Here is a 22204-nt window from a genome sequence, read left to right as displayed (position 1 = left end):
TGTGAGCAGCACACCTCACAGTAGACTCTGCCTCTTCAGGTTTCTCCCATCTCTCAATAGCACCAAACTGGGTCCAAACTAACAGCAATGTTTTCTGGGAGACTTCAGAACCAAACTGTAAGTGCCACCCTCAGTTTAAAATACTCAGTAGGCCAAGATGGGAACATGTCCTGAACCTAGTAGGGGTATTTCAGCCTTCTCTGACTCATTTCTCCCCTGTTCCTGCTACCCAGACAGCTCTCTAAATCTTGCCTTTTCTCATATCTAAGTGTTACCCAAGGCTACTCTAGCTTCTATTTCTATTAGCCTTCATCCCGGACTAAGTCCACACAGTCCAGTGTCTAGCCTCCTGGGCAGATTTCTGGCCTGCTCAGTCATATTTCAGTCTACTGATAGTTCCACTGTTGGTCCTTCCCTGAAGACAGTAACCTGTTTCTGTGTCTCCCATCCTCCCAAATGTGCTTATTGTTGCTGTGAAATCTATTAATTAACTCTATTGGCTCTTAATATAACCCAGCCAGCCTCTTAATAATCAAGACTGAATTTGTTCGATTCTGGTCAGTTTAGCACAATTACTGGGTGATTATCCCTAATCTATTTTTCTGCAATAGATTGGCAGTTTCCCAGCTGTGCTCTCCAATCACTTGGTGCTTGAGTCTCGCTTGGCTGGTTTTGCTCTATCAATTTCTCCTCAATACACATTTCTCTTAGCCATGTGCTCCTGGTCCATCCCATCTAATGGAGACCTCTTGTCCTGTCTTCTTTCTCCTACCGTTCTCTTTATCTCCCGGCCCTTATCTTCTACCCACAACTGACCCCCAGCGTGAAAACTGAAACCCTGCCTACCTCTATCCTCCCCAGTAATTAGCTGTAGCCACTTTAGTTTACCCAGTCAGAGAAGATTGTCCAACCAAGTTTATACAACATTATTTGGTGTACATGAGAATGTGCTCAAGGGACTGCAACCAGATTTTGGGGGACCAGTATTTAGCATTTGAATACATAGCAGCACCAGATCAGCCCTCAACAGTTTATCTGTGAGATTATCTGTGGTGATGGGAAGGCTGGTGGGGATCCTGGAGGTTGTTGATGGTGGGTAAAGTCAGTGGGTCAGTAGATGAAGTGAAGAGATGTCTGGGTACCTGGGGAATCTGGATCAAGATGCCTGAGGCTTAGTTTTTCTTACCTGTAGATTCTCTGAGGTAGCAGCCACCTTGACTCAATCCTTGTGATCAAATCCCAGGAGAATTCTGAGAACCCAGCACCAGAGAACTTTTGAGCTGAACTTTGTATGGCAAGAGGAAGCTCTGGGTGGATTTCCACATGGTGTTTAATTGGGCCTATAGGGTAGAGTCGAATCTGTAAGCCTCTCACCAAACTTTAAATTGCTTGTGGGATAGAACCTAGCCCCACAGCAACCTTGTCCTAAGCTCTGGAGAGTGTGGAGCCCTGGAGAGCAGTGTGAAACAGAGGAGAGCTGCTGGGTCTAGTGGCTGGGTGTGGCTCCTGGGCTGGCCCAGGCTCAGTTCCTCTGGGCTGGGGATCCCAGAGATCCTCAGTCCCCCCTTTTCAGGTCTCTGAGCCCTAAGCTCAGGCATGAGCGTGTAAAGCTAAGATTGTATCTTGGAGTTCTTTACCTTCAGAGTCATTTAGAGATCCAGGAAGGAAGACAGGTTTCTGCCATGGCGAGACTGCACATCCCGCTGGCGTTGGGACCCCACTGAGAGGTGAGCCTTGCCTGGCCCACTTGGTTATGGCTAGGCAGCACCCAGATGAGCAGTGACCCAGAGCCAGTCACATGTCCTGACCTTGGTAAACTGGCCACCTTGCCATTCCACTAGTCTGCTCCTGGGAGCAATGGGCAGGTCTTGGATTAGACTCCACACTGGGTAAGTGCTGGGTTACCTCTGGGTCAGCTTGCCTCTGGCTAAAGGGAGATCATGAGCAAAGGTTCACAGAGTGGGTTGAGATAGAACTCGGTGGACAAGAAAGCAGTTTTCTCAACTCTGAGGGCTGCAGCTTGCACAGGAACAGCTAGGTATGCTTGTATGAGCCCAGGAGACTGACTGAGCACCAGTAGAGAAAAGAAAGAAGTTAGAACAGGTCAGATCTCATGTCCTAGAAGAAATTCACCATTCTAGACTTCCTGGACACCTTACCCACCCACTATTCTAAACATTTGAGCAAAGTGGCAAATCTACTCAGTGGGGAGAAGACCCCCATGTCCTTATGAAGGAGGCTTCAGTGCCTAGACAGAGACCAACTAGAAAAACAAACAAACAAACAAACAAACAAACAAACCCCCCACAAAATCTTCAGGGCCTCGAACCTCTCCTGATCTCTGAACTGTTTTGAGAGGGGCTGAATCAGGTTGGTGACATTCCTAAGATGAATGTCTATCAGTGTCTTTTTTTGTTTGTTTGCTTTCTGTTTTGTTTGTTTGTTGTTGCTGCTGTGTTTTATTTTGTTTTGTTTTCAAGACAGGGTTTATCTGTGTAGCCCTGGATGTCCTGTAGACCTGGTTGGGACTCTGTAGACCAGGCTAGCCTCAAACTCAGAGATCTACTTGCTTCTGTCTCTAGAGTGCTGGGACTAAAGGCATGCACATCAACATCTGGATGTGTGTGTGCTCTTTAAAGGCACACTCACTATGTACGTACGTCAGTCTGTCTTAAAATTCACGATCTGCTCTCAGCCTCCTGAGTGGTGAGGTTACAGGTGTGCACACCATACTTGGCTCAGAACTTCTATTTTTAAGGCTGAAACAAGCCAACACAATAGAAACAAATTACCAAAGGCGACCTGTAAAGGAAGAAGGAGACAAACACAGGAAGCCAGGGGTTTCCTGCTTGTTTGATCTGGATGGGCTTTGCTTGTTTGCTTGTTTGCTTTTCCCCCCTGTGATTTTGTTTGTTTGGTTTTGGTGGTGTTTTTTTGGTGTTGTTTTTTGTTTGTTTTGGGTTTTGGGTTTGTTTTTGTTTTTTTGTTTGTTTGTTTTTTGAGACTGGGTCTCTGCATAGCCCTGGCTGTCCTGGAACCCACTACATAGACCAGGCTGGCCTCAGACTAACAGAAATCCACCTGTCTCTGCTTCCCAAGTGCTGGGATTACAGGCCTGCATCACCACTGCTTGGCTAGTTTTAGTTTGTCGAGGCCAGGCTTCATTCTGTAGCCATTGGCCTGGCCTTGAACTCATGACCTGCTGCCCTCTCCATCCCCTGAGTACTAGGATTACAGGTCTGGGCCACCACGCCTCCTGCAATCGGGTGGGTTTTCTTTACTTTTCTTTTTTAAGCTTTTCAGTTTTATTCTAATTTCTTATTTGGCTTTAAAATTAGCTGATGAAGTAATAGATTTCCATTTGGGTTGTTGAGTTCATGTTTCCTTTTGGTTGTTTGCTCTGTCTTCCACCCATCCCCTGCCCTCCCCTTCCATGCTGTGCCTTACACTGCCCTCCCCACTGCGTTCTATCATCTCCAGGCCTCTTTCCTTACTGCATGCCCCACCCCCAGTCGCATGAGCCCCTTTCTGGTTTCCTGGCTTTCCCCCAGGTTCCAGCTCAGCTGGACATGGGTATGTCACCGTCAAGGCTGGTGTTCAAACAGGAGAAAGTACAGATAGCATTCGTCTTTCTAAACCCAGGCTACCAAGCTTAAAATAATGTTTCCCACTCGTCTATTTTCCTGAGATTTTCATATTTCTTTATGGCTGAATAAAATTCTACTGTATGTATGTACCGCATTGAAATCAGTTTTTTAGAAATTTAGTTAGTTAGTTTTTCGGTAAGCTTTTATGAGATAGGGTCTTACCAGCCTTGCCTGGCCTGGAACCCTCTATGCAGACCAAGCTGCCTTTGAACTTGTAGTCTTTCTGCTCCTGAGACATGCTGTTTGTAGGCATGTGCCGTGCTTGAAATGAGTGTGTATAAGCAGTGCCAGGCGGCCCCAGCAGCCAGCTCACAGGGCACTTTCGCTCTCCTGCGCAGAAGCTCCTTGGAAGCAGAGTTGTGACCGTCTGGGGTGCAGCTGCTGGCTCTGGGAAGCAGAATGGATTCGCCTGTGCACGTGTCTGAAACGCTCTGAACAGTGTCAAAGGCCTCGCTTCCTACATTTTCTCTTCCCGGTTCTGACGCAGTGTGTGACCCAAGGCCCCACCCTTCTGAAGCTGGAAAGGTGAATTTCGAGAAAGCTCCAGCAATCAGGTAAGCTTCTCTATCTCCAGCCACGTCTCAGATCAACCAACATGCAGTTAGGCATGGCCACGGGGAAACACGGGGGTCCTCTCCAGGCTACAGCTCTGGAGATGAGGGTGGGGACTCCGTGTTGGGGATTCCAGAAACTCACAAATGCAGAAAAGATAGTCAAGGTCAGATAAACCAAACTAACAAGACTCTGATAGAAGCCAGACGCCAACTAAGAGATAAAAACAGGAGCTGGAGAGAAGGCTCCATGGTGTAGAGTGTCAATTGCTTTCCCAGAGCACCTGCGTTTGGTTCTCAGCAACCACATCAGGCAGCTCACAACTGCCTGCAACTCCAACTCCAGAGGATCCAATGTGCCCCAGTCTTCTGGCCACTGTGGCACATGATATATATATACAAACATATATACAAACATATAGTAGGAAAATATAATTAAAGATGTAGGAAAAATATAATTAAAGATGGTGGGTGAGAAAGAATCAGAATCAGAACAGCCAGGATTGCTGAGATGTAATGGTAATAGCTTGGAGACTTCTCCAAGCACAGGAGACATAGCATTACTCGCAGGGCTCTGCCTTCTTATAAAGCTCAGGAGACAACACGTGTCAACACATGACATTACTTTAGTTGTAGTAATGTTATTGACTGGATAGATGTCCTTTACATCATCAAACTTAATTCTAGTCTTTCCAGGTCCGCCACACAGATTGGCTTTTAGATAATTTGGTTTTACAGTTGAACCTCAGAGGCTAAGTTTCTGTTTTGCTTTGGGACCAAGCTTGACGATGTAGCCTATGCTGGCTTCAAACTCACAGTCCGGTCTCAGCCTCCTGAGTGCTGGGGTTAAAGGTCTACGCCCTCATTACCTGCCTCAGAAGCTAGTCTTAAAGGCATTATGTGTTGATTCCAACAAGGCAGATCATGAGTATGTATTTTTCTGCTTTCAGTATTCCTAGGAATGGAAGACAGAGCTTGAAATGGATGTATCCAACCAGACGACTGTAACAGAATTTGTCCTGTTGGGCCTCTCCGCCCACCCCAAACTGGAGAAAACCTTCTTCGTGCTCATCTTGTCAATGTACCTGGTGATCCTGCTGGGCAACGGGGTCCTCATCCTGGTGAGCATCCTCGACTCCCACCTGCACACGCCCATGTACTTCTTCCTGGGGAACCTCTCCTTCCTGGACATCTGCTACACCACCTCCTCCGTTCCCTTAGTCCTTGATGGTTTTCTGACCCCCAGGAAGACCATCTCCTTCTCGGGCTGTGCCGTGCAGATGTTTCTCTCCTTCGCCATGGGAGCCACAGAGTGTGTGCTCCTGGGCATGATGGCGTTTGATCGTTATGTGGCCATCTGCAACCCCCTTAGATACCCTGTGGTCATGAACAAGGCTGCCTATGTGCCCATGGCCGTCAGCTCCTGGGTGGCTGGCGGTGCTAACTCCTTGGTGCAGATCTCCCTTGCGGTGCAATTGCCTTTCTGTGGGGACAATGTCATCAATCATTTCATCTGTGAGATCCTGGCAGTCTTAAAGCTAGCCTGTGCTGACATCTCCATCAATGTGATCAGCATGGGGGTGGCCAATGTGATTTTCCTGGGGGTTCCAGTTCTGTTCATCTTTGTCTCCTACATCTTCATACTCTCCACCATCTTGAGGATCCCCTCTGCTGAGGGGAGGAAGAAGGCCTTCTCCACCTGCTCTGCCCACCTCACCGTGGTGATCATTTTTTATGGGACCATCCTCTTCATGTACGGGAAGCCCAAGTCCAAGGACCCACTGGGGGCAGACAAGCAGGACCTTGCAGACAAGCTCATCTCCCTCTTCTATGGACTGCTGACCCCCATGCTGAACCCCATCATCTACAGCCTGAGGAACAAGGACGTGAAGGCCGCTGTGAGGAACCTGGCAAGTCACAGATGCCTCACCTTCTAATGGAGGGATAGAGCCCATGATCCACATGTTCTGATGGCTCTCACTTGAGAATCTTATTGCAAGGCAATGCTAGGTGAGGAACAAGCTGTCTTAGAGTCATTCCTAGTGTGATCCACAGACTGGAAATGTCAACATCACCCATCACCCGGGAGCTTTTTGGCATACAGAGTTTCCTGACCCCCAGCAGATCTACTGACTGGGAAAGTTCATTTTAACAAGATCCTCCACTGGATTTATATGCATGCTGGACCTGGAGAAGTATCAGTTAAGACCATGGAATGGATGCCCTGGTGTATTGTCTGGATCCCCAGAAATACTTATCACCCCAGCCACTGGACCTGTCAGTGACTGCCAACATCTGGATCTCTCTGCAGCACTGCTCCTTACTAAGGAGAGCCACCTCACCCAGTGCCACACTCTCTTCTTACATCAGCCCTCATCCTGTCACCATCATTGGTAATGAGAAGGCTTTGTTATCTCTAAAAGCTTCGCCACAAGTGCTTCTCTGTGGCAGTTCATGTTGTCCCCTGCTCGGGCCTGATCCCTTTAACAGTTGCCACAGCAAACATCCTGCATGCAAATCTCTCCACAAGAGTCAGCTTCAGGGGAAACCGGCCTTTGACACAAAACAACCACGTCAGCACAGGTGTGTGAACCATGTGTGTGTTACCAGTGTGTGCCCTTTGCAGCCAATGCTTGTGCTGGCTTCCAAAGAGAAAAATGTATGACTTCCTTTTACTTGAAGAAAATACTTGACCATGAGAAAGCATTGGCTGATTCAAATCCTTTTCATTTTTTTTTTTTTTTTTAAAGGCAGGGCCTTGAGATACAACCCTGGCTAGCCTGTCATACACACAGAGGACCACTTGCCTCTGTCCTCTCAGTGGCTTAAGTCTGCCACCACTCCTAGCACATATAAGCACCTTAAGACACCCAGGTGACTTTGCTCAATACTGTCTTTTAACTTTCTTGCCTTCCCCTTTGCTTAAGGACATATGTTACACGTGGTGAACATCCTTGTTATATTGGGCTTACATGAGAGATCAGATGGGTGAAACACTGCCTGTAGAGTAGAAGCTGTCTCTGGTTCGCCACCTGACTGGTCTGTGGGCTGTAGGGTTCCCAGTCAGTGGGCTACAGGGCTTCATAGCCTCAGGCTTTAGAGAAATGGTAAAGCCTTGGTCAAGCTGAATCCACACACTGTTGTGAGAGCCTTTGCATCCCTCCTGAGGCATTGTGGGTAATGGTGCTTGAAAACCTCGGATGCTAACTTCCTTTTCCTCTTCAAACAATTATTAGTTCCAGGGTCTTTTTAAAGTTGTGTGTGTGTGTGTGTGTGTGAGTGCAGTTGCTGGGGGAACCAGAGGAGGCCAGGAGACAGCAGATGATCCACCGGAGCTGGAGTTACAGGCTGCCCTGAGACTGTGAACTACCTGCCTTCCTGCCTTGGTGCCAGGGTCGTAGCTCAGGACTTGCTCTTAAGCACCGAGCCATCATTCCAACCTTATTCTTTTGATTTTTAGAGAAGGCTAATGCAGGCTGGCCTCAAACTCCCCATGTGGCTTCTTCAACCTACATCTCACAAGTGCCTGGACTGCACAGTACCAGGGTCTTTTTTTTTTTTTTTTTTTTTTTTTTTTTTTTTTTTTTTAGCAAAGCACAGCTTTCCTTTAAGGCCAGTGCTTATTGTTTGCTTCGACAGAGCTAAAGCTCAGGATCAGAGCTCATCGTGCTGCCTCCCTGCCTCCCTGTTTCCTTTCTCATTCATTCAGAGACAAATTACCGGCCCTTTATAAGGACCCACATGCTTACTCCGTATTAACTGATGCTCAGCTTTCTGGCCCCAGATGAGGAAATTCTCGTTGTAAGGTTTTTGACTAAGCAGGTCATAACATTCTAGTTGCTCCTCTAGACTTCTGATCTGAGAGCTGCTTCTGTCTGAGGCTAGATCTTCTGGCTCCCTCACCAGGTCCAGCACCTTTTTCTGCCCTCCTGTTCTCTGCTTGGATATAAAGCCTTATTCTCTGCTACACTGTAGCAGCAGGGAAAATGTATCTCACGTCTGAAGCAGAGAGATACTCACTGGGATCCACACTGCAGGCCGATTCCCTGTTGACTGAAAGGATGTATCCCTACTGTGTTCTCTCTGGCCCTCATGGCATCTCCCAGCTCCTGTTGGATGAGCTGAATTAGTTAATAATTTCTAGTTATAAAAGGTGGAAACCCAAAGTTGAACCAGTTTTGACCAAGGACTGTATTTATTATTTACTTTTTTTTTTTTTCGAGACAGGGTTTCTCTGTGTAACCTTGGCTGTCCTAAATGCACTCTGTAGACCAGGCTGGCCTCGAACTCAGAAATCCGCCTGCCTCTGCCTCCCGAGTGCAGGGATTAAAGGCGTGCTCCACCACGCCTGGCTATTATTTACATTTTATATATCTATTGTGTGGATGCATATGTGCGCATGTGTGTATGTATTTGTATGTGTGCATTTGTGTGTGTGTGTACATGTGCAGGAGTATGTGTGCATGTGTGTTTGTATCATAGGTGCCATGGTGCATGTGTGGAGGTCAAGGAGTCAACCCGTAGGACTTGATTCTTTCTGCCACATGGAACCCAGTGGGGCTGGACTCAGGTTGTCAGGCTTATTCACCCACGGAGTCATCATGCCAGTCCCTAGTCATTATTTTATTTTATTAGAGATAAGTCTTGTTACATAGCCCAGATTAGCCCGAACTGCTTACCTTCCTGCCTCCACATCCTGAGTGCTGGGCTTATAGGCACACATTATGATGCCCAGCTATAACCGTAATCTTATTAAGTTATATGACCAAAGAGTGGGAGGTTAGAGATGCGGTTGGTTTACTGTAGACATGGCCTGTCCAGGTGTTCTCTGCCTCCTTCTAGGAGAAATGACTTATCTAAGTTCTCCCCAAGGAACATAACAAGGAGAAATCCTATTTAAAAGTCGACAAGTTCTTATTGCACACTCACACTGTCGACGTGATGTTTCTATGCATTTCAGAGTGGCTCCTTGGAGCTAGTTAAGCAACTTTCAGGGATACAATATACTGTCATTAACTATGGTCACCGTAATGTGCTCTAGAGAACCTAAACTTATTTGTCTCCTCCAACGGAAAGCTTGTATTTTTAAATCAACATTTCTCAGCCACCGCCTCTGGTCACATACTCTGTTATGGTTTGGATATATCAGGTCTCCTAAAGGGTCATGTGTCTCAACATGTGTCTCCACTTGGTCCCCAGCTGGTGGCGCTGTTTCTGAAGTTGTGGAAGCTTTGGGCATGTCACCTAACTGTCATGAGTGGATCCCAGGAAGGGGACTTAAGGGTGATGGCTGCTTCTGGTTCTGGGTACAAACTCTCAGCTTCCTGGTCAGTAAGACGTGAGAACTGCTCCTGCTGCCAAGGACCTAGCCTCTCCGGATGCATGCCTCTCCTCCATGATGACCTGTGAGCTGTGAGCCAAAATACATTGCTCCTCCCTTGGGACCTTTCACAAGTGTGCCACTGCAGCAGGAGTAAACGCACTGATCCTATAATCTTGACATGTATAGGTGCCATATGGAAAAGTGATTGAGTAGCGCTCACCTTTCTGTACCTGGTTATCTTACAGTGTGGCCTCCAGGTCCACCCTTGCAGAAAATCTAACACTTCATCTTGGGCCTTCCACCTCTGCCTCATTATTGCAAATAGTCCTTTTCTCTAAGGCTGGCTAAAGGGACTAAATATTACTTCCGTCTTATTTATAACTAAAGCCCAAGGATTCATAGGGCTCCAAATTAACACATCCCAGCCGAGGTGTGTAATTGGCTTTCCTCCCCTCATGATGGCTTCCCATTCATAGCAAACTGAAGCCCAGAAGGGGACTTTGGAAGCAGTGGTACCCATTTTGGAAGTTACCACCCCTTTGTGCCATGTACTTTAAGGGGTAAATAGCCTTTGCTAAAAGCGGTAGATGTTTCAAAATGCTGACATGTCTTTGAGAAAAAGCCATCTTCATTTTACATGTATGTGTGTGGTCACTTGTAGCGATGGCTCAAATCTTGCCTTGTGCACACAGAGATCCACTGTGTAACTGCACTGCCCTTACGTTGGCTCAGTTGAGAGGCTTGGTTCAGTCCAGTGGGATCTCAGTGTGTGTGACAAAATAAGGGTATAAATGGTGGTTGTTGGGGACTAGGGAAGAGGAAGGGTTTGCTTGCAATGTGACATGCGTTTGGAGCTGATGGAAATGTCACAGATCTGGATACAAGTGGGATTTGCACCACATTGTGAATGTGGTAAATGTCCCCCAAATTTTCATTGTTTACATAATTTTACGTGATTCAAATACAACTTCAGCAAGAAATTTAAATGAAATCTAACTCAGTTTCTTCATGGAACAGGTGGTGATTTCTGTAGGGCTCACAACTAGCTGAAGGGTCAAGACTACACAGCTGCGAGATCTCAGCCCTGAGACACTGTGTCACCATGACAATCCCTTCCCATCCACGAGGCTTAGGGAAGCCCAGGAAACTGCCTGTGGTAAGACTGTAAGAGCCAGAGCTCTGGAAAGATTGATGCAAAATGATGTGTTCTAGCCATGCCAGCCAGGACCATTGAGCGTGAGAGCTCCCAGCACAGATTTCAATCAGTCCATATGAAGACCTGTTGGCAGTTGGTGGCCACTGAATGAGAATCAGTTTCTTCAGTGGTGTGGCTCTTGTTACCTTTCCTAAGCTCCCATGGCATACAGGTAGCACTAACTAGATTTAGACTGTTATAGAAGAAAAGTAAGAAGGAAGAGGAGGAGGGAGAGATGAAATGGGAGAATGGATGCTATGCAAAATCCAGGAGGAGCTGAACTGGAAAACCCGAGGGTTAGCTATCATCTAAACACACACATTCCTGTATAAAATTATAAATAAATAGACATTTTTTTACAGAATAAAAAAGAAATTCAGTCTTAGGGTCTCTGAGGTTTCATTAAAAATGGACAAAAATAATTTACTGAATATTTCTCAAAAGACAGACAGACAGACAGACAGACAGACAGAAAGAAAGATGTGCCAGCAACCCAGGGCATGGTGGCACACCTGTACCTCTAGCACATAGGTAGGGCATGGCAGGGCACATATGTCATGCCAGCACTGAGGAGTCAGCTATGGCAGCAACATCTTCAACACCAGCACCTACGAGACATAAGTTAAGAGTATCACATGCTCTTCCAGAGGACCCAGGTTCTATTGCCAGTACCCACAAGACAGCTCACCACCGTTCATAGCTCCAGTTCTAGGGGGTCTGATGCCCTCTTCTGGCCTCCAAGGGGGTCTGATGCCCTCGTCTGGCCTCCAAGGGGGTCTGATGCCCTCGTCTGGCCTCCAAGGGCACCAGCATGCATGTGGTACACAGACATGCAAGGAGGCAAAAACATACAGTGGTCACAGTTTTGGCTACTTTATTGAATTCTTCTCCCTACCACCCTACTCCTCCCTTATCCCTTCCAACCCCCAACACTAGGTAGGAGAAAAAGATTAAAAGGGAAAGGAGGCATCAATCTCGTTAGACTACTTCCTGCTGATTAAGGGCATCGAGTTCCTTGGGGCATGTCCAATCTTCATCATCATCAGGATTTCTCCAACTAGCAATCCAGCAAACAGCAACAAGCAGCAGAAGGAGGTAGAGGAAGAGGAAGAGAGAGGAGGAGGAGGAAGAGGAAGAAGAGGAAGAGGAGCAGCAGTTGCCATCCATCTATCTTAGGGCTCTGGCATTTTTATACCCTCTCAAGAATCTCAAGAATTCTAAATGTAAACTTATCTTCAGCTGGCAAAATAATGCCTCTGCCAGAGCACGAGATCAATTATAGTTAGCTGCTGTGCACAATCTGATGCAGCCCCATATCCCACACCTGGGATTAAAACAAAACATTCATATAACATTTCTGTGTTTTTAAAGAAATCAAAATTCCTACTTTAACGTCCATACATAATTTTTAAAGAGTAAGACTGCAAAGGTTTTTGCAAAAGGGTCAGAATGGAGACCCCATCTAATTTTAGACAGACATCTGGTATGTCTTCCTAACATTTGGTAGCAGTACTTGATTTCAATGATTTCCTTTAATGGATTCATTAAAATAGAATAAGTTCAATAAAATAAAATAAAATAAAAGGGGTGGAGAGATAGCTTGCTGTTAAGAGCACTGGCTGCTCTTCCAGAGGGCCAGCACCCACATAGCAGCCCATAGCTATCTGTAACTCCAGTTCCAGAGGCTCCGACACCCTCATGCAGATATGCATGCAGACAAAACGCCAATCCATGCGAAATAAAAATAAAAATAAATTCATAAAAGAATAAATGGAATAAATAACTGAATAAGTGGAAAAGAATGGAAAATGCAGTAGAAATGATATGTGTACCAACTAATGAATGGAGAAACAGAACATGACATAATGAATTTCTGTTAAGTAATAGGAAGAAATGAAGTGCCGGCACACGCCACCGCATGGAAGAACCTCAGAACATGGCACCATGCAAGAGAATCCAGGCACAAGAGAACTTACATTTATAAGGAATGTCAACCAATAGGGAAACCCATAGACAGAAAGTGTGTGGGAGAATGCCAGAGACTGGAGGGAGGAGTGGACAGAGCTAATAGATAGGTACAGCTTTTCTTTGAGGACTACTGGAACTGTCTAGAATTTCACTGTGGCAATGGCTGCCGAACCTTGTAAATACCAAAAACTACTGAATTTCTTTTTGGTGTTTCTCTTGAGGTGGAGTGTCCCTAAATATCCCAGGCTATCCTTGCAATCCTTTTGCCCCAGCCTCCAAAGTTTATGTGGGTCATAAACTCAGTGGAAACAGCCGATGGGCAGAGCTAGAGGAGGCAGCTGGTCACACAGCATCTGTGGTGGGAGCAAACTGAAGGAAATGAATGCTTTCTTCCTTTTTACTCTGTTCAGATGCCCAGCCCACAGATTAGCTCCATCCCCAGTTAAGGTGGGTCTACCCACTGTAATTAACCTAATTTAGAAAAACAAAATTTAACAGACATGCCCAGGTATCTGTTTCCATGGTGATTTTTAAAATCCTGTCAAGTTAAGAAGCTTGCCCAGCTCAATCTCCTACTCCCAGCTCTGAGTTCCATCCCTGTAAGCTTCCCTTTTCCAGAATGCACAAAAATGGGATCCTACAATGGAGAGCTGCTTCTTAGTCCATTGGGAGTGATGGCCTGGGTAGTATTGGTACATACCTTGATCATCTTAGGGACACAATGGTCAAGCATCAACACTGGTTTTTTGTTTTTTAAAGAATCCACAATTGGACACTAATACCATTTACTCTAGTGTAACCTTTCATTATTGAAGGCATTGTGGATTATAGTAGGAAGTCTCATAATAATTAGGATGAGAATAAAATGTGTGTGCCTCCCCACACCCACCACACAGCAGCACACCGACAGGCAACACTGTTGCTTTCTCTGTTGCTTAATGGGGTGAGGCGGGGCGGGGCGGGGTGGGGAGGGGCCAAAGGAGGGGGTCAGGATGCTTGATTCCTAGGCATGCGCAGAGACCACCGCCTAAGCTGCTCCTCCTTCAGGTTTGGCTCTCCCCTGAGAACATGCTGTGTGTTCTAGTTCTGGGATTTTCCTACCTTGGCCATTTTCTTTTACTTGGCATCCTAATTTAGCCAGTTCTACACATGTTGGCCTTCCTAGCAGGGAGATACAACGGAGAGCCTTTATAGAGTGCACATCACCACAAGACTGGCTTTGAGGATTATAAGCAGTTACACTTGCTTACCCTTCACTACCACATCATGAAAGACCTGATTATTACAGTTTATTTCTGTTTTATGTGTGAGTGTGCGTGTGTGTGTACCTGTGTGTGCATGTGTGTTATAAGCACATGAGAATGTGGGTTTCACACCCATTTTTGCACAATTCAGAGGCCAGAGGAAGACACTGGGTGTCTTTCTCTGTTACACTCTGTATTAAGATTGTGAGTCAGGACTCCCCTGGCCCAGAAGCTCTCTGCTTTGGCTAGGCTGGCTGGCCAGAGAGAGCCTGGGATTGACCCACCAGTCTCCATCACCCAATGCTGGGGCTATGGCCAGAGAGTCATAACAGGGATTTTATGTGAGTGCTAGGAATTCAAAGGCACTCATTCTTATAGAGTAAGTACCCCTGCCCATTCAGGCTCCCAGCCCCCAGTAGTCTCTTTGGGTGGGTTCTTTATACTATCTTCAACAAGGAAGATGGCAAGCTTTAGACTCAGACAACTTGTTGGGATTATTAAATCTGGAATTTAAAAACTGTGGTGTGGGGCTGGAGAGATGGTTCAGTGGTTAAGAGCACAGAGGTCCTGAGTTCAATTCTCAGCAACCACATGGTGGCTCACAACCATCTGTAATGAGATCTGATGCCCTGTTCTGGTGTGTCTGAAGACAGCCACAATGTTCTCATATACATTAAATAAATAAGTGTCTAAAAAACTACAACAACAACAAAAAACCCTGGCGTGTGTCAAGGGACCTAGTGATTACAGTTGGTATGAAACAAGACAGTTGGGTAATCTAAGCAGGGAAGTGGAAATTCTAAGGACTCAAAAGAAAGTTCTGGAGTTAAAAAACACTGTGGCTGAAATGAAAAGTGCCTGGTGCGCTCAGGAACAGCCTGGATAAGGCTGAGGAGAGGATTTCTGAACTTAGGCATAGACACGTTCAAATGCAACCAAAAGGAAAGAACATCCAAGAACTACGAGGCAAGGTCACTGCAGAAGGTCCAGTACATGCACAATAAGAATATCAGTAGCAGCAGCAGCAGCAGCAGCAGCAGAAGAAGAAGAAGAAGAAGAAGAAGAAGAAGAAGAAGAAGAAGAAGAAGAAGAAGAAGAAGAGGGGGAGGGGGAGGGGGAGGGGGAGGGGAAGAAATCTTGGGTCTTGGGAGAGTGTGAAGGGCTCTGAGGATGAGGTTTTGGAGAGTGGCAGCCTCTGCTGGGAGTGAAACTTGGATCTGTGACAATGCCAGATGTGGCGTACACCTGGGATCCCAGTGCATAGAACGTCAAGGCAGGAGGCCTGGGACTTCAGGGTCATCCTTGGCTACAGAGCAAGTTTGGAGCCAGCCTGGGCAAATGAGAAGCCAAGTCTCAAAAAGCAAGCAGACAAGCAAGCAAACAGGAGCCCTATAACTAGACTTATTTGCTGATGTTTTTATATAAAGTGTTTTTCCTTGCCCGTGAGTACAGTAATTGTTGGGCTCTTAAATAATCCATTCCTGTGGCACACTATCTATAGTTTTAATTTTTACTTAGAAACTTTTTAAGATTTCTTTTTATTTATGTATATGTGTGTGCATTTAGGTACACCCCTCTTCCAATACACAAAAAGAGAATGCTGCATGTCCAGGTTAATTTTCCTTAATTAAAAAAAAAATGTGTGTGTGTGTGTTTTACCTGCACCTATGTCTGTGCATCCTATGGTTCCTGGAGCCCACAGAGGCAGAAGATGACATCGGATCACTTAGAACTGTAGTTATAGGCCATTGTGAGCTGCCATGTGGGTCCTGGGTACCACACCAAGACCTTCTACAAGAACATCAAGTGCCCTCAACCACTGGGTCATCTCTCTAGCTCCTTAATTTTTTTTTTAAAGAGTAAGAATGCTTCGGTCTCTGTGAGCCCTTTGAGCCCTGCTTAGCTGATGCTGTGGGCTGTGTTTTCCTGGTGTTCTCTACCCCTCTGGTTCTTACAATTCTTCCTCCTCATCTTCTGCAGGGTTCCCTGAGCTCAGCTGAATGTTTGGCTGAGGGTCTCTGTATCTGCTCACAACCACGGAGCCTGCATAGGTCTCCACCAGGCCCTCTGCGTACAGGCCCTGGTTCTTTAAGCTCCTAACAATCGGAGTGGGGATGTTCTTGAATCTTTTGCCTGACGGTGGGACCTTTTTCTCTTACTGGGTTGCCCTGCTCAGCCTTGGTATGAGGGTTTGTGCCTAGTCTTACTGCATCTTGTTATGCAATGTTCAGCTGGTATCCCTGAAAGGCCTGCTCTTTTCTGAAGGAACAGTGGGTCTGGGGGTGAAGAGAGGTGGGGGTGGGGGACTGAGAGGAGGGAGAGAGGGGAAGCTGTAGTCAGGATGTATTTATTGTACGAGAAAAGAATAAATAAACATAAACAACAACAAAGAGTCCACCAGTTTTAGAGTCTGGTAGGAGTATGGGAAGGGTTGGAGGGAGGGTGCTTTGGAGGAGTGGGGGGGGGGGGAAGGGAAGGAGAGAGTGATGTAATTCTATTTGAATTAAAATGTATGTTTTAAAAAGATTAAGGATGAAAAGACTTCTGCCAAAGGATCAGAGTGAAGCATCGGCTTCTTCCTAACATTTGAGGACAGCAATTTATTTTAATATTTGCCTTTAATGGAGCCACCCAAACCATTCAACGGTAATTTTTATGAAACTACACCTTTTCTGCCCTCCTTTAAGCTCAGGGTGTGTAATTTATTTATTTATTTATTTATTTAATAGTGTGTGTGTGTGTACGTGCATGCACATACGCACACACACATTTTGTTCAGGGCTTAAATTGATGTGTGTGGTGCACATACACATGGAGGCTGGAAAACAAAATCTGGTGTCCCTCCTGAGCCACATGGTCCCCCTTATCTGGGACACACCCTCCCGGTGACATGGAGTATGCCAAGCAAGCTATGCTGGTAGGGCAGCGAACCCTATAGATCTGCCTGTCTCTGTCTCCTCAGTACCGAGATTTCAAGTGTGAGCAACCGTGCCAGACTTTTCTGCGTCAGTTCTGAGGATCAGACTCAGGTGCTGTTGCTTGCAAAGCAAGCAGATTACAGACTCTGTCATCTCCCCAGCCCCAGATTGCAAAGCTTAAACTAAGTTGAAGTACCTTCAGGATTGTCAGTCAGCTCAAGGAGGCCTCTTTGTGCTGCTTACAGCCAGGAGGAAGAGATGCACGGCCCAGCCTGCAGCTTGACATGGGCAGTGGGCCACCATGCTTTAGAGGAGATGGCTAAAGCTAGTTAAACAGGGTATGGAGAGTGCATCTGTTTAAAAAACAAAACAAAACAAAACAGAAAACAAAAACTTACTCCCACAGTTCTCCAAACAGTGACTGCAGATAATAATCTATAAATTCGAACCCTTCCTGCCCCCTTATCCACACATCCCTTTGCTGGCGGGAAGGGCTTCTTTTTCATCCCCAAATCCTTAGTAGCTACCCCAGAGCCTACGTGGAGCCAGAGGACTTTGGGGCAAAACAACCCTCAGCTCTTAGCCTCCCAGAGCTTAAGCAACTGCCTGGAGCGTCAGAGCAAGTGTGGCTGCCTCAGCTGAGGCGAGTCATCCCCCTCTTGTGGTCAAAGCACAGTTAGGCGGTTGTTATTCCCCTGTTCCTGGGAAGACAAGCAAACACAGGACAGAGGGCAGGAACTGTCTTTTACATTCCTTAACAGAAAGAGTTCAGACTCACAGAGAAGCGTCTGCAACTCTTTAATTGGATTTGTGGAACACAGGCCCTAAATTCCTGTGAGGCCTTTCGGCAAACTTTAAATTGCATCTGGGATTAAGACTGGCTCCCAAACAACTAGAACACTAACTTTTCCAGGATACTTGATGGGCCCTCTGGAGGACCAGGTAAAGGGCAGAGGACAGAAAGCACAGAATACAGGCTAGACAACTCTAGCAGCTGCTGGCAAGTGACACCTCCAGCTGTCTTTCCCTTGCTTTTTCACTGGACATGGGGAAAGGCAGCTAGCGCAGGGAGCAACCCGAGCCCCTCCCCCACCACCACAGCCAACCATATATTCCTCTCTCGATGTGCCCTCTGATAGGACGAATATCTCCCAAGACATTTAAACAGAATCTCTGTGTATTCCAGGCCAAGAGACAAGGCTGGGTCAGGCAAGCACCAATATAAGTCATTGAAACCATCTTTTTTTTTTTTTTTCCCCAAGCCCAGAGAGCTTCCAGCACCCTCCTCAGCAGGAGATCTTCTGCTGGGTGAGCTCCCATCCTCACCATGGACTTGTCTGCCCAGTGGACACAGGCAGGGCTCTCTCTGTGGCCACAGCTTCTTCAGGTAGGCGAGAGGAGGAACAGAGATGGGATCGGAGAACAGATGGACTCCAAGGCTAGACCTTGGTTCTGGCTTCCACGTCTCTCGGGTTCTTCATAGAGGAAAAGGAACAGGTATACCTAGGATGTCTCAGCTGGGGTGCAGGGGTGAGGTGGAGTGAGGGCCATTGTAGAGGGGCAAGAATAAAGGAAAAGTCTCTGCTTAATGTTAAGCTGACTGTCTAATTATCAAGGCTGACGAGAGAATGAGAGGTGTGAGCTATGTATCAGGTGCTAAAAACAACCGGGAAACGGTTTTTCTGGACGACTCATACAGTAAAGGAAGAAGAGAAGGCACTTCCTGCCGCGGTTCACACCTCCCACGCATAGTGCTGTACCTGCCATGGCTCACACCTCCCATACACAGCTCTAACATCTCTGAAAACTTTCTCCTCAACTATTCCTGATGCCTGCGGTTCAGCCCTGACAGCTGCACGAGGAGAGCTCTAAACTGAGTTTGGTTTCTCTCACCCATCTTCCCCAGCAACAGGGTAATAGTAAAAGAGAGTCAAAGCCTGACTACGGGGCAGATTTCTTAGAGGAAGATTTGGTGCATCTATTGTCTAGGAATGTCCTAGGGAGGGTGAGAAGGACAAGAGCTGCTCAACTGGACCTTTACATCCTCAGTAGACACAAATGCTGGACAAGAACATGCAGTGATGAGGGACAGGCTAGGGGGAGAGTGGAGAACCATCTGGGCCAGCCTATGGTTCTGTCGGAGCTTCAAGTTCCTCATTGTTTTAAAACATCTCTTCTCTCTGTCTGTCTGTCTGTCTGTCTGTCTGTCTGTCTCTCTCTCTCTCTCTCTGTGGTGTGTGTGTGTGTGTGTGTGTGTGTGAGTGTGTGTGTGCACGCACATGCCTGTACACAATCACATGTCATGGTGCTCATGTGGACGTCAGAGAACAACTTGAAGGAGTTGCTTCTCTCTTTCCATCTTTTGGGTCCCAGGAATTGAACTCTACTCAGGCTTGGTGACAAGCCTCTACTCACTGAACCATCTCTCCGGCCCCACTTTCCTAATCTTTAATGTGAGAAGTCAAGGTCTGAGGCTTTCCCTAATGTACAGGTCTGCAGTTCTTCCGTCCCTGAAGCACACGGTACGCATGGTTCTCTCCTTGCGCAAGACCTCGGTAAGCCTGGAATTGTTTTCCCTACTTTGGAGAATGCATTGCAATGGAACTGCAGTGCCTTTCATGGTCAAGTCAGGTACAGCAGGGTTTGAGTTAGAAGCTGCAACTTAGAAAACTTCTCCAAAGCACAGAGTCCAGTCACAAGGTATACACAGGAAGACACAAGAGACACTTGTCCTTTCATAGGTACGGAGCAGCCTGGTCCTACTGTTGATCTATAGGAAAGGCAATAAGGCTATACTTCTGTAAAGACCACCATGTCCAGCAGCCCCCAGACTCTACTGATAGTGCAACCCAGGGACAGCATCCATCAAATTCACAGGAAATGAAGGACAGGCACCATGCAACAAACAGAAATTCTGGCTAGACTCTAATCTGCCTGGCTACCGTATTCTCTCTGTGTGATGCTAACTTATCATCATAATGTCACTGTAAGGGCTCAGAATCAGAGTGACAGGAGTGAGGGAGACCATGCCAATAGCTAACATTACTAAGAGCGACTTCGGCCCAGAAAGGGGCAGGAATGTTTGGGACAGGCAGAGGCAGCGAGATTAGTCCATGCCCCTCCCCTCCTCTGGAGCCGTGTAGCATCCTACAGTCTCCTTCTTCATGGTTTTCATGTAGTCCTGCATCCATGAATAGACACACCCCTTCCCCCAGGCAGGCGTGCTGGCTCCACTGGCCTGACTATATCGCGTCCCTCCATCTATCTCAGTTGGCTACCAGAGGCTTTTCCTGCTTGAACCAATGCGTCCTGATCTCTCAGGCAAACTAATAGAGAATTGTATCCCTTCAACACTGACTTTACATTTAATTATACGTTCTAGAACCATGCCCACATCCTGATCCTGATGAGCAAGTGCTTGCTGTCCTCTGCTCTCTCAAGACGGGAAGAGAACATGCGAAATGGAAGGAGCCAATCAGTCTACGGTAGCTGAATTTGTCTTGCTGGGGTTGTCAGATCACCCAAAGCTGGAGAAAACCTTCTTCGTGCTCATCCTGCTGATGTACCTGGTGATCCTGCTGGGCAACGGCGTCCTCATCCTGGTGAGCATCCTCGACTCCCACCTGCACACGCCCATGTACTTCTTCCTGGGGAACCTCTCCTTCCTGGACATCTGCTATACTACCTCCTCGATTCCCTTAGTCCTGGATGGTTTTCTCACCCCCAGGAAGACCATCTCCTTCTCGGGCTGTGCCGTGCAGATGTTTCTCTCCTTTGCCATGGGAGCCACGGAGTGTGTGCTCCTGGGCATGATGGCGTTTGATCGTTATGTGGCCATCTGCAACCCTCTTAGATACCCTGTGGTCATGAACAAGTCTGCCTATGTGCCCATGGCCGTCAGCTCCTGGGTGGCTGGCGGTGCTAACTCCTTGGTGCAGATCTCCCTTGCGGTGCAGTTGCCTTTCTGTGGGGACAATGTCATCAATCACTTCACCTGTGAGATCCTAGCAGTCTTAAAGCTAGCCTGTGCTGACATCTCCATCAATGTGATCAGCATGGGGGTGGCCAATGTGATTTTCCTGGGGGTTCCAGTTCTGTTCATCTTTGTCTCCTACATCTTCATACTCTCCACCATCCTGAGGATCCCCTCTGCCGAGGGGAGGAAGAAGGCCTTCTCCACCTGTTCTGCCCACCTCACCGTGGTACTTGTCTTCTATGGGACCATCCTGTTCATGTACGGGAAGCCCAAGTCCAAGGACCCATTGGGGGCAGACAAACAGGATGTTTCAGACAAGCTCATCTCCTTATTTTATGGGGTGCTGACCCCCATGCTGAACCCCATCATCTACAGCCTGAGGAACAAGGATGTGAAGGCCGCTGTGAGGAACCTGGTAGGTCAGAAATGCCTGATTCAGTGATAGTGAGGAAGGAAGTGGGTTACTTCCCCGTTCAGTGCACACAGGGCTTGGCTGGGAATGGTCAATCATTCAGCATAGCCTTGATGGCTAGCCCTGAAGATCAGTCTGGACTGAGTTCTTCGTGAGTGACTGGGCTGGACCATGGACTCTTTAGAATCAAGACACTGGTTGTACAAAATATCCTAGAACCAAGAAAAAGTGCTATGAAAATTAAGTGTTCTTTGTACACTAACGAAAAAAGCAATAAAAACTGAAAAATAAAAACTGAAAAAAAATACACTTCTCTCTTTGTCAGTAAAGTCTAGTTGGGGTGTGTATGTCAGGTCCTTTTTTCCCCTACTGTACAACTGAGAAGAACTCAGTGCTTGTTTTATTTTTTTATTTAGACTCCACGCTGGTCTGGAATACATAATCTCTCTCCATGCTTAGCCCACTCACACCACTTCCAAAGTTTCTCCCTCACCCTCTTCAGTCAGTCCCCACCTCTGACCCCATGGAACTCCTAAGTACATTCTAGAAAGTTTTCTTTTCTCTATAAATTTCGGATAATAGAGTATGTATTTACTTTTACACCTGATCTTCTTTTCTTTTCCACATTCATGTTTTAGATATTTTATCTAGTGGTAACATATATTAACAAAAAGGGGCCATGAATTCAAGAGGGAAGCATGGGAGGGGAAGGGAGAGGGGAAGGGGGAGAAGGGGAGAGGGAGGGAGAGGAGTAGACATGATACAAATACAGTATACTCATGTATAAAATTCTAAAAAAAAATTCAAAAATGTTTGATATATCTAAAGCAGAGTTCGAATGGAATGTTAAAAATTTAAATATATGCCAGGATTTATGACCCAACTTTTCACTTTAACAAGCTAGAAAAATAACAAAGTAATCTAACGTGGGTAAAAGGAAATTATTCAAACAACCACTGCAAGTAGGAAA

The 22204-nt window shown here is 46.6% G+C and overlaps 2 protein-coding genes and 1 long non-coding RNA gene across 4 annotated transcripts; 2 read left to right on the top strand and 1 right to left on the bottom strand.

The window, feature by feature from the left end:
* The first annotated feature begins 4023 nt into the window (after positions 1–4023).
* Olfr157 (olfactory receptor 157) lies at positions 4024–6915 on the top strand. Of its 2 annotated transcripts, XM_006537504.1 has the most exons (2): positions 4024–4201; positions 5149–6909. In XM_006537504.1, the coding sequence occupies exon 2, from the start codon at positions 5179–5181 to the stop codon at positions 6133–6135; it is 957 nt and encodes a 318-aa protein (XP_006537567.1). In that variant the 5' UTR covers positions 4024–4201; positions 5149–5178; the 3' UTR covers positions 6136–6909. The 2 variants fall into 2 exon arrangements, with proteins under 2 accessions (XP_006537567.1, NP_062348.1); NM_019475.3 differs by lacking the exon at positions 4024–4201 and having other exon boundaries at positions 5150–6915.
* A 4277-nt stretch (positions 6916–11192) lies between these two features.
* On the bottom strand, positions 11193–18513 carry Gm30318. The gene is made up of 3 exons (XR_390510.3): positions 18173–18513; positions 17043–17199; positions 11193–11324 (listed from the first exon to the last, which is right to left on the bottom strand). It is a non-coding gene; the product is annotated as a predicted gene, 30318 (long non-coding RNA).
* Positions 18514–20233: 1720 nt separating this feature from the next.
* Positions 20234–21332, top strand: Olfr156 (olfactory receptor 156). Its single transcript, NM_019474.2, has one exon. The coding sequence runs from the start codon at positions 20308–20310 to the stop codon at positions 21262–21264; it is 957 nt and encodes a 318-aa protein (NP_062347.2). The 5' UTR covers positions 20234–20307; the 3' UTR covers positions 21265–21332.
* The last annotated feature ends 872 nt before the right edge of the window (positions 21333–22204 follow it).

The sequence above is a fragment of the Mus musculus genome, chromosome 4 (genome assembly GCF_000001635.26).
Source record: "Mus musculus strain C57BL/6J chromosome 4, GRCm38.p6 C57BL/6J".
In the NCBI taxonomy this organism is placed as follows: Eukaryota; Metazoa; Chordata; class Mammalia; order Rodentia; family Muridae; genus Mus; species Mus musculus.
Note: the sequence above shows the minus strand (reverse complement) of the source record. Positions and strands in the feature narration are given on the sequence as shown.

Bases quoted from the DNA above. Each gene is read 5' to 3' on its own strand.
- Olfr156 (NM_019474.2), top strand. From the start codon at position 20,308: ATGGAAGGAGCCAATCAGTCTACGGTAGCTGAATTTGTCTTGCTGGGG.
- Olfr157 (NM_019475.3), top strand. From the start codon at position 5,179: ATGGATGTATCCAACCAGACGACTGTAACAGAATTTGTCCTGTTGGGC.